Below are 12,822 nucleotides of genomic sequence, written 5' to 3' on the forward strand. Positions count from 1 at the left end.
CTTTAGGATGTGGCATAGGTTTCTAACTTATTTTCAATACGAAAGGCCAGTTGTCTTAACATCGCTTACTGAACACTCCACCTTTTTTTTTTTCCTTTGGAGAGTTACAAAGAACATACAGAAGAATACCGAGTAGTAAATTATTGACACACTACAATGAAATCTGACCCACCGCCTGTTTTTGTATGCCTATAAGCTGAGTAGTTTTTACATTTTGTAATGATTGGGAAAAATTTTTTTAAGGAGTAATATTTAATGACATGAAAATTATGTGAAATTCAAATTTCTGTGTCTGCAAGTAAAGTTTTATTGGAACACAGCCAAACTAGAATATTAATTATCAGCCCTGTAGAGAAAACATTTGCAGACGCCTGTTCTGTATTATTCATGGACATTTTTTTTAATGGTCAAGAGTATACACATTAAATTCATGATGGTGAAGGAGGAGAAGAGGGGAGTGGAACTGGGGATAGACGTCAAAGGGTACTGTAATGTTTGTAAACATGAAAAAGCAATGGTCAATTCTGCCTGGTGGAAATACAAGTATTTGTTATATGAAGTTCTTGTAACTTTCTGTGTGCTTTTTTAAAAAATAGACTTTTTTTTTAGAGCAGTTTCAGGTTTACAGCAGAATTGAGCAGAAAATACAGAGTTCCCACATAGCCCTCCCCACCCACACATATATGGTCCCCTACCCTCAACATTCCTCACTAATATCTATCTGTGCTTTCTTTAAAAGCCTCAGAAAAACTAAAAAAAGAACAATATATTTTGTAGACAATATTCTATATCAATGCTTATAAATCCGTCATATGTTTTAGTAGTGGAGAGGAACCTATTTTATAGATAACAGAAATTTCTTCTTGAATCCCCTTGTTTATGGATATTTAAGTTGCTTCAGTTTATTAGATGAAACATAATATTCAAAATAGTTCATGAAACAACAAAACTTATACTTTACCACAGGTTTGGAAGTACATAGAATATGTGGTTTAGATCTTGACTATGGCTTTTAAAAAAAAGTTTAATTGTAGTTGATTTACAATGTTAGTTTCAGGTGTACAGCAGAGTGATTCAGTTATACATATACATACCTACATATATTTTTTCTTTTCAGATTTTCACTTATATGTAATTAAAAGAGATTGAATGTAGTTCCATGTGCTATACAGTAGGTCCTTGTTGTTTATTTATTTCATATAAAGTAATGTGTGTCTGTTAATCCACAACCCCTAATTTACCCCTGCCTTCTCCTGGGCCTGCCCTCACCTGGGCCTGCCCTCTCCTGGGCCTGCCCTCATATAGGCCATTCCGCGTATAGGTGACATTGTATTTGTCTCTGTCTGACTTACTTCACTTAATATGATAATCTCTAGGTCCACCCATGCAGATTGTTTCAGTTTTCCTGTCACAACTGGGACAGCAAAGGTCTCCATATTGCATCTTAAAGCATTTGTGTAATTATTTCTATTGAACAGACTTCTAGAAGTTGAACTCCATTGGTCAAAAAATGAATATTTAAAATTTTGATATATGTTGCCAAATTGCCCTTCTAAAAAGTAGCTTTGAGTTATTACCTTGAAAACAGAGATTATTAATACTTTTGCTAAACTGCTAGGTGGCAAATGTCTTCATTGTGGTTTTAACTTGAGGCTCAGGCTCTTTCCATGAATTTACAAGTTTATTTGATTTCTTTTTCCCTGCATTGCCTGTTTAGGTCCTTAGAACTTCTCTCTTTTAAATTTTAGTCTTTTTCTCTTATTGATTTTAGAGCTCTTTTATGTATTAAATATATTCTTTCTTTGAAAACAGTTCATCTGCATTTTCATTTATTAACTTTGTTAATAGTCTTCTGCCACTTAGGAAGCCTCAAATCACATACAATCACTATAAAACTTTTCCTTAGCTTTTCGCTTTGTTTTCTCCATAGTTTTTTGATATTCCAAGGAGAGAACTGCTTTGGTAGCTAATGGTCTCCATCATCTCCCAGGACCGTTGACCCTTCCAAGAGTTCTCTGGGGTTGAAAGTGCACTTGGGGTAACCAATGCCTTCCTTCTGCTCCAGAAGGATGTATGGTTCTATCCTAAATGTTTTGCCCCATGTCATAGGAGTTTGGTCAGGAAATAGAAACCGCTCTGAATATTACAAATAGGGAGGAATTTCTTGCAGAATCTGAGAGGTTTGTTTACATGGCCACTGGAAAGACTGGAGATGTGAAGGTCAAGAAGGTCACTGCTGACAGATCAAGAAATCTGGACATTCAGAACTTGGTCTCAACAGTCAGAAGCATCAAAATGTGTGATTGTCAATGGATACTTGAGAGTCACAGGAAGAACATCATATATGTCACTGCTGATGCCCACGTGCCTGCCAGAATATAATGGCTTCTCCATCTTCTCCTCTTTCCAGATCTCTCATGAGCCTATCATTCAGCCTGAATCCTACTTGTAAGAGGGTCTGGAAAATGTATGTTACAGGCTTTAGGACTTTTGCCAGAAAGAAGAAAGCTTAGGAGGGCAGAAATTGTGCTCAATATTTATAGATATTATTACCTGGAGGTTGTTTTCAGGGAAGACCACATCAAATGGAATCAACATTCCCCATGCATCAAAGGTTCACTGAGCATCAGTGTGCAAAAAATAGCACTAAGCTCTGTGTTGGGTTGTTTGGCGTGAAAGGATCTTGTTCAGAAAAGGAAAGTGAGAAACTAGGGAAAGGTCACTTTCACAGTCAACACATATATATTTCACTCATTTGAAATTTTATGACATTACAATATTAGATGTAAAGTCAGTGAATTCATGAAAATAATCAAACAGAACTTTTAAAAGGAGACTCATCCACCTTAAATATCAAGGAGAGGAGGATACACCTAGATCAAAACTCATGTCAGTAAAGAGAGACCTGGGGCAGTGGGGTTCTTCTCTATTATAATCCTTGCACTGGGGATGGAGTTAGTGATGTCTACTCATTTGTATTCTTGCTCCTGAAGAAATTTGTCACTAGAAAACAACTCACAGTTTACACTTTTTTCATTTTAATTCTATTATATTTTTCACGGTTTATACTTTAAATCAAGTTATTACACAGTTCAACTTTATAATAGCAGAAAAGATGCCTCAGGATTTGCAGAAGCAGAGTCATGTTATTTTTCTCCAGCAAAATAAAGCCAACTGGGAGTAGATATTTTTGTGTCTGTGAGGTCCTTTCCAATTCTTGGAGTTAGGCTGTTTCCATGTTTCTAATTAAGAGGTACTTTTAAAGGGTTGTATTGCTGCAAGATTTCTGTAGTATATTCTTAGCTTATAAAGCACTTCCACATTCATTTATCTCATGTGATCTTTATGATTTTGATCACCTGTGAAAGAGGGAAGGGGGAAAGTATCCTCAGCCTCAGTTTACAGAAGATATTGAAACTATAAAAGATGAAATGAATTGCCGAAGAGCACCCAGTCAATGCTGACAAGATCCTTTCTCTCTGAGTTCTGTGATCTTGCCTAGATACAAATAGAAATGTTTCTATTTTCAATTTAATGCTCTAATGTGTAAGGTGCTCCAGTTCTTTGCCAGATGTGTGCATTTTGGGTGAGGATTTCCAGAACTTGTTTTTTCTTTTTTAAAAGCCCAGAAACATCAAAAGCATAAGATTTTAAAGAAGGAAATTTGCAATTTTCTACTAACATGTCAAAGTGTAAATTTTAGGTTAAGACTGAGTATATATAATTTTTTCTTTTTTAAACAGTCTGTAATCATGCAAACTCAACTGAATGTTAATTACATGTATATTTTGGCCTCACTTAATAGAAGTTAAAAGTTCATTTGTAATGCATTTATTATAGAGGCAAGGAGGAAAAATAAAATGCCTACCAAAGAGAACACATACAAATAAGGTGCCCTAGTATAAATGTCTTTTGCAATTCATTAGCTATTACTTACTGATGGAGCTAAGAACCTTGTGGTTAGAACCATGTGGGAAATACATTGACTGGGAACCAGGAGTGAAAGAAAAGATATCTGCTTTTTATTAAGACATGAAGTGTGTCATAATTGGGTTGAATTTCTACCCAGATGGCCCTCCTCATGCTGACATTTGCAAAGTGTGTAGAAAACTGTGTTGAGGTGTTATTTTCTGTGGCTGTGTGGACACACATTGCTCGGTTGAAAACCAAGGTCTTGCTTGAGCAGATTCCTGCTAACCTGTGCTGAGAAAAGCTGTGCTTCCTGGCCCAGGGAGATTCTCAATTGTTTCATTATCGGAAAAGATTTAGAATGCTTTAGAGGAGTTATCAATGTTTGGTCTTTCCTCTGATGCACATCAAAGATAAAAGTGCAGATTTTTAAGACCCATAGAGTCCATATCAAGTTTACAGTACAGTTACCCCTGAAAATATAAGTTATTTTAAAGAATGCTTCTTTTAAGTTGTGAAATGTCATGTTCAAATATGTATTTTCACTTGATTGGTAGTTTTCTAGCTTAGTCTTAGTCAAAGAGAAATGCTCCATGTGTATGAAAATTGTGTTTCAAACAGTTTTAATGGGTAAATTCATTATCACATATTGACTGCCGCGTTTTACAAATTGTTAACAATCCATGTCCTCCTTGTCAGACAACAGGAAGATCAGAGTAAATGGAACCAAGGAGCCTATAGAATTTAAATCGAATCAGTGGTTTGGAGCAACAGTGAAAGCTCACAAAGGAAAAGTGGTGGTAAGTATCAGCCGTGGGCTAGTTGGGTTGCTTTGGAATCATGTGTGCCCTGAAATGTTTTAGAATTTGTATCTACAAAAATCCATTGATGTATGATCACACAAAGATTTTCAAAGATGAGCTTATCAGCATTCCCCTCCCCCCCCAAAATTAGTGCTTAAAATTAAAGAATCTATTTTCGTCTTCTTTTAAGCTACAGGCAATTAAACTTGTCTTCCAGAAAATCGGTTAGACCTTTTTAAATATTTCAAAACAAATAAGGAAGATAGGATAATAAAAGCTTAATCTGAAATAGGTAAATATTTTATTGCTTAAGATTAGTTTAAAGGGCTGATTAAAATTTGACCAGAGAAATAGGATTAGTACTGCTAGGATTCTTTGAAAGTTAATCTACTGTGATGTCACTGACCCTCTTTAGAACTATGGGAAAGTTTTCTTTAAAAATATAACTGCTGGAAGAGGGTATAACTGAGTGGTAGAGTGTGTGCTTAGCATGCAGGAGGTCCTGGGTTCAATTCCCACCACCTCCATTAAAATAAATAAATCTAATTACCCCCCAAACTTAAAAAAATTAAAAATTATACATGTGTGTGTATATATGTGTGTGTGTATATATATGTATCAATTATATATATATATCAATTACATGGCTCTCTGAGTACAGTGATACTTTTAAAGTAAAATTTCTACATCCCAAGTATAGATCTTTAGGCTTTAAAGTGCTATGAGTTTATGATTCTCTTCTCTATGGTTCTGAGTGATAATACATATCTAACTTATTGAGAAATAAATGACTGTATTAAGCTGATCTAGATTTTTTTTTTTTTTTTTTTTACTGTTGGCTCTACTTTCCTTACAAACTAAAGCAGTAGCTTTGGCTCTTAGGATTTGTTTAAAGCTGTTTGAATTATGATCTAACAAGAATAAGTATCAAAAGGAAATGTCTTGCTTTCTTTGGTCTGTGGTTAACCGCCCAAAGAGATTTTTGAAAGAAAATAGGTAATGTATAAAATATAAATAGCCCTCTTTAATTACAAATCTAGAATTTACAATAGGCTGTCTGTAGAACTGTATTTGCATCAACATAGTTTTCACTTGGTAAAAAATGTTTTTTATCCTTTAGTGATTTATGATATATACAAAAGCTAATTCCATCTAATAACTATTTGGGGTTAAAAAAATCTTTTGGTACTGTATTGATTTTTATTGTCTTGAAAATTTATAGCATCATTGTTGTGTGTTTACTTAATATTTGTAGGTGCCTTCAGAACTGTTGAAAATAAAACAACATACCACATTCATAGTAAAATGGTTAATTTGAGGGCATGCTTGCATTTTCAAACTAATGTGATAGAAAATAGGGTAATAGTACATTTCAAGTACATTTACAAACGTAATAAAGTACGTTCAAGGTTATTTTTGCTTTGAGCACTTAAACTCAGCAGAATAAGGAACTAAATTCCACCCTGTCTGACAGCTATTAGAACTGCAGAATGCTGTGAGCAGAAGGATCGTTCTGAATATTCAGGTATCATGTGTACACATAAGATTTGGGTCAAAGTCCAAATATTATCATGTCATCATGTTTCACATCAGTGTGAAACTGAGCAGGTATAAAAAAGATAACTTTTTAGGGCTGACAGCAGGTAAGGACTGGAAAGAATTGTGATGACGTTGAAAGTTTCTGTGGTGCTATAGAAAGTGAGACAGGTTGCCTTATATTGAGCCACACAAGTAATGCTTTCCCTCTCCAGACTCCTACTTCCCACTGTTCCACCTTATGTTAAATGTCTTAACCACCTAGCTTGTCAGTTCAGTAATAGGGCCCTAAGTTAAGGGAACTTATATGAGTTAGGCCAAGACCTCCCACTATAGAGAAAGATGAAGCCCTCAAAAAACTTAAGTTGTAGAAGCACCCTTCTCACTTGAGAATATAAGTTATCTTTACCAGAAGTCATTGCATGTTAGACTGATTACTAAGGACATGTTTGGAATCATGAAAGGACTTTAAAATTGGGAACTACCTCCCCTTTTCTGGCATTGTTTTAAGTGTGATGTCATCTAATTGGAAGAGGGGCTAGTGGTTCCATTTTCTAGAAATCTGTAATTCTGCATTCTTAGAAATGAGTGTTTGAATATTCAGATAAACTCACCTACAGAGGATTCAAGCTAGCAAAACAGAAGTCAAAAAGGTACCCATGTTTTCTACCTCGTTGTTTTTACTGTCTCTCACTCTTAGAAAACTTAATGTTATTTAACTTCCTTAAAGAGGGTTTCATATACCCTCTTTGATACTTGACAATCCTTTCAAATATCATGGTCTTCTTAGAATCCAAGCTTCTGAAGAAGCAACCAGAGGATTTCATTCAAGAAGCATGTTTTTCTTACCAATGTTTAAATTAATTTTTGTTTTGTCATGAATAAAAACCATTAAATGAAAAACAAAATTATGGTGATAAGGAGGTAGCAGGTCCAAATGTAGGTTATTGTTTAAAAAATTGTCATGTATATAGTAGCTGAACCACTATACTATACACCAGAAACTGACACAACATTGTAAACTGACTATACTTCAATAAAAAAAAGGTAAAACAAAATAAAAAATTGTCAGACATACCCTCAGTGATAAACTGGGGGAATCCACAAAACAGAGGTTTACAAACTTGTCTGCATCTTGTGATTTGAAAGTTGTTTTTCTTTAAGCAACAACTAGACAAAGAAAGGAACTAGTTCTCATTTTAAGACATCATACTGTTTCATTCCCTGTTTCAATGTTCATTTGCTTTTATGCAGGTCCAATTAAAAAAAATAATATATGAGTTCTTGGCTTTTAGTAAATATTTACTTTGCCAGGCCACTTTTACTTGACTTAAAATCCTGTGGGGAAAATCCCATTCCTTTGTATATGCTTAATTTGTTCCAACCCTACAGCGCATTAATGTTGAAAAATGGCCTTCGGAAGTTTAATTAGTGCTGACTACCAAGGTCCTCATTAGCATCCTGGAGGCCAGTTAAGCCACCTAATAATTTAGCATTATTTGTTACAAATTCAACTGTAACAGCTGATGAGTCAAATCAAAGCATCATAGAAGAGATTTACATTAAAAAAAATTCACTGTCTTTGATGTTTCCCAGGCCTGTGCTCCTTTATATCACTGGAGGACTCTTAAACCAACCCCAGAAAAGGACCCAGTTGGCACCTGCTACGTAGCAATTCAGAATTTCAGTGCATATGCTGAGTACTCGCCTTGTCGGAACAGTAAGTTATTTTTATTCTCAAAACTGAAATATAGCTCAAGAGCTTTTCTGCTGTAGACAGGGCAAGGAAATCTTAAAACACCATTGAGAAGGAAAAAGCGACAGGGGTGAAGATGATTGAAGGTCTTACAGGATGACTTGCTGTGACTTGGCGACCAAGACGGGGAATTCTGCAGCTCCTCTTCCGTGTTTTAGAGAAGTTCTGTTTTTAGATATCCTACAGCTGACTTGATTGGTTCCTTATGTTAGGCCTTAAACTTTCAGTCTCTATTCAAAATTCACCCTGCATCTAGAGAATGCTGACTGCCCACTTGACTAGTTAATTGCAGGAATGAGGTTGGCACGATGGGACCTGGAGGCACGTTGGATGTGAGCGCCCCATCCAGCCTGTGTTCTCAGTGACTGTTGTTTTCTTTGGTGTGATATACCTTTCTCCTTAAAGTGCTTAATCCCATTTTTCAAAAAGATTCTGTACATTTGTAGTCCACATCTCATCTGGCAGGTCTAAGGATCTTCCAGTGACGTAGCCTTTAAAACAAGCCTGTAAGTGCCACTTTGGGGGCACTGCTATTTAATCACTTCCTTTTTGGGGGAAGACTCAAGGACTTTGGGACAGCACTATTGACTGCTCTATTCAAAGTCCTTTTGGCAATTTTCCCAGTTCTCTGTGTGTCATGTTGATCGTGGGTATTTGCCAGCAAGAAACTGATGGATTTTCATCCTTAGTCTTGATCATTCACGAGACTATGTTGGAGAAAGAAATGGTGTTAGAAAGAAAATTCTAGTGACTGATTTCAGAATATTGATTTTTAAAAACTTAAATTAGATTCTCAAACCTCTAAAGTTTCCCTGTTTCATGTGAATATTTTTAAATTTCAAGATTAATTTAGGCCAGACAATGAGCAAGTATCAGAAATCAAACAATGGGGATAAAGAATGGATGAGTGATATTAGAGGGTTCCTAAAGATGTTCTGAGATTAGAAATCTAAAGGGCTGGGAGTTAAACAGCCAACTCTCTTGGTTTTGGTTGAGGATCTTGTCAAGGAGATTATATCTTTCTGTTTTAAAGTGCTGAAATAAATCAGCCACTTCTTCACATCTTAACAAATGTCAGCTGAATGACTAGTCTGTCAATTCAGAATTTTGCTTTAAATGGCTTCAAAACAAGTGTTCCTTGTCAATAATGAGGCTCAATTATATATTCATTCAGCACATGTTTATTGAACACACTGAGCACTAATTATTCTGTGTTTAGGGAATAAAGCACAGAACAAGAGAAAGCAAACCTCTGTTTTCAAAAAACTTAGATTCTAGTGCAGGAGGGAGACAGCATACATGTAAGCAATTAGGTTCAGATCCAGTAATCCCAGTTGTGGGTATTTATGCAAAAGAAATGAAATCACTATCTTGGAAAGATATCTACACCCCATGTTCATTGCAGCATTGTTTATAATAGCCAAGACATGGAAATAACCTAAGCATGCACTGATGGATGACCAGATAAAGGAAATGTGGTATAGATGTAAATATGGATATGGATATAGATACATACACAATGGAATATTATTCAGCCATAAAAAGAATGAAATCTTGCCACTTGAGACAACATGGATGGTTCTTGAGGGCATTATGCTAACTGAAATAAATCAGATACAGGAAAAATACTCTGTAAGCTCTCACTTATATGCAGAATCTTAAAACAAACACAAACTCACAGTGTCAGTTTGAACCATTATCTAAAAATATAAATTATAGTATGCTTACATTTTGAGTTACATGGGTACACTATATTGGCAATTTATTTAGTGTTTCCTTTCCTAAATAAAAGAATAGGTTGACAAATGTGTGTCAACTGAAATAAATGTGCAGCCTAAAAGTTAAGAGTTATGTTTTATTTGGTGGGAGGACTTGAGCCGGGATGGCAGCCTCTCAGATCACTCTGAGGGACTGCTCCGAAGGGGTAGGGGAGGAGCTAGGATATAGGGGCTTTGCAACAAAGACCAGGTAGTTGGAACAATAAAAGATTGCTTGTTATCTAAAGGAAATCAGGCATCTTAAGTTAAAGAATCTAGTGCTTTTCTATATATGGGAGGAAGCAAACATTTGGGCTCACTGAATTCATTCCTTTGACAAGCACCTGGCTATCTAGAGCCAGTATCCTGTCTGTTCTTATTCTGAGTCCCCTCACAGTGCACCATTGTGAGTGGCTGCAGAGGCTGGGATGCTGGCCTGTCCTCACTGGGGGGTGGCGGCAGCCGCTGAGAATTTGGTTTCAGCATTCTTTGCTTACTGATATGGTTGCAGTATTTTCATTCACAGGTGAAAGCGGAGTTTAGGCTGAGTTGCACAATAGCTAAACAAATGGCCAGGAATTCCTCCCACTCTAGTAGCCATCTCTAGTGTTCACATCCTCATGGTCTCCCTCTTACTGGGAGTACTTCCTCCTCAAATGCACCCAAGGAGCAGATTTCCTGTCATCCCTAAGGAGTTCACAGTTCATTAACACAAAGCCAGCTTGTTCATGAACATATGGTCAATATCACAGAACAGGAATATCATTTTCAAAAGAGAATTTCAAGAAGACTCTCATGTTCAGTTCACACCATGAAGCCCGTCCACTGACACTTTGAGTGATTTGGGTGGTAATCTGCTCATTCATATTCATGGCATGCCTGTAGTTCTTATGGTCATTCATAATTCACTTGGGGATGGTTTACACACACCCTTCCATTCTCCTTTGGAAGCCAACAAACAGAAGCACGGTTCCCTGGATTCCTGAGTTTGCTCTGGGACATAATTGTAAAGTTCACAGGTGCTCTGAAGTTATGGGAAGAAAGATTCCTTTAGCTTTCATAAACTATAATTTTAGGAGGAAAACTTACTTTGCAAAGGAAATAACATCACATTCTATTATAACATAAACATAAACATGTGAAGTTGATTATTTTCTCAATGACTTTTAGGAAAAACTACTATTTTCTCTTAATTTTTTTCAGTTTCCCAGTGTGAAGCAAAATGATTTCAAAGAACAGTCATGTTTCTTCCTTTCTGAATAATTTATAGTCTTAAAAATAAAAAGTCAAAGTTGATTTTAAAAAGGACTTATAAAAAGTGAATTAAAGATACATTTTTTATAGTCAAGATTACCCATGTTTGTTTACATAATCATATCATGTATTCAAATATATTTCTGTATGCATACAAATATTTAAATATATGAACTTTTAAAAAAATGGTACCTGGATGTTTTAGGTTATACAGATGAGATTTTAGGCCACTTTATAGCATTCATAATTATAAACCACAAAATACATCATAGAATAAAATACATTGTAAGATATTGTGCACTTAAAAATTTGTTAAGAAGGTAGAGCTCGTGTTAAGTGTTTTCACTACACACACACACACACACACACACACAAACAACAAACAAAAAAGCAATATTTGGTTGGGGGGGCAACACAAGAATTCTTTTGGAAGTGATGGATATGTTTATTCCCTTGATCGTGGTGACGGTGTCTTGTGTTTATGCATATGTCTAAACTCATCAAAATGTACACATTAAAGTGTACAATTTAAAAAATAATATTAAGTATACCTCAATAAAGCTAAACAAAAAGAACTTAGTAAATAAAAAACATACAAAGCATTAAGTGACATTTGAATTAAAAACAAAACATCGCAAAAATACAGTATATGAGTTTAAAAAAACTATTTTAAGACATAAAGGGAGCATCTGGAAAGAATGGCTGATGGCAGAGCTAAAATTAGCTAAGGACTAACCAAAGAAAAGGAAAAACAGAAGGCATTCTAGGAAAAGCTGGAAAGCCTAGATCTATTTCAAAAAGCTTCTGGAATAGGAAAGCCTGTAAATTCTTCCTGTAATGATGTTTTGCATGTTTGGATGTTTTACATGATTTGCATGTTTGGATCTAACTAGATAATACTTGAGAGTCCCTCTGCTGAACTACATTTCGGGTTTAATGTAAGCCCTTTAGAAGTTGTAGATAGTCCTTTAAAGTGCAAGTGACAAGCAGTACATTCCTCATCCTGATATCACGGGATCCTCATCTCCTAGGTGGGGATCTACATGCTGACCTGCTATGGTTTAAAACGCTGTGTAACAAAGTTCTATTGGATATTCAGGTAGTGAATTACATTGCACAGAATATAAAATAAGCCACTGCTAGAGAGTTTCCTCTTCTGTGAAAACTTGTGCCCCTGTGAGATGCATTGTGACCAGAAATGCAATATCCAGATTTACCTAATGATAACTGAATAATTTAAAGTTAATTTCCTATGAGAGATCATGAAAATCGAAACCATTGTCGGTGCCTCCAGCAGAAAGTATCCACCCAGGGGACCAAGTTGAGCGCTCTCTTTCTCAAGGCATTGCTTCACTCAGAACACGAGGGTGCCACCGAAATACGTTCCTGCCACCTGGGGAACTGGGAACACAGTTGAGAGGTGGAGGTTTTGTTTCTTCAAACAAACATGGGCTGTAAAACCCAATATAATAACTCCAGGGAACATTATTCCCCCTGATCTTACTATACAATCCTAGTGCTTTTTGGGACAAGATAACAGATTGAAATATGTTTAAGAAATTACTTGGAATTCAGTTTGATCATTTTAAATTTGGAAGTCTATATAGAGAAAAACAACAGAATTTTGTGAATTGGCTATTAAAATATATCTTGGGAATGATGACATTATAACATTTATGTATTTTGATCCTTTCAGGCAATGCTGATCCTGAAGGCCAGGGTTACTGCCAAGCAGGATTTAGTCTGGATTTTTATAAGGTGAATTTTTTTGATCTTGTAGCTTCTAATAATTATTTTATTTTATTTA

The 12,822-nt window shown here is 35.7% G+C and overlaps 1 protein-coding gene across 1 annotated transcript in view; it reads left to right on the forward strand.

The window, feature by feature from the left end:
- ITGA8 (integrin subunit alpha 8) overlaps positions 1-12,822 on the forward strand; it is a 172,527-nt gene that overhangs the window by 15,679 nt on the left and 144,026 nt on the right. The window contains exons 3-5 of the mRNA XM_031444604.2: positions 4,609-4,709; positions 7,845-7,968; positions 12,712-12,773. Coding sequence (XP_031300464.2) covers positions 4,609-4,709; positions 7,845-7,968; positions 12,712-12,773 — 287 coding nt within the window. The remainder of the gene's footprint in view (positions 1-4,608; positions 4,710-7,844; positions 7,969-12,711; positions 12,774-12,822) is intronic.

The sequence above is a fragment of the Camelus dromedarius genome, chromosome 26 (assembly GCF_036321535.1).
Source record: "Camelus dromedarius isolate mCamDro1 chromosome 26, mCamDro1.pat, whole genome shotgun sequence".
In the NCBI taxonomy this organism is placed as follows: Eukaryota; Metazoa; Chordata; class Mammalia; order Artiodactyla; family Camelidae; genus Camelus; species Camelus dromedarius.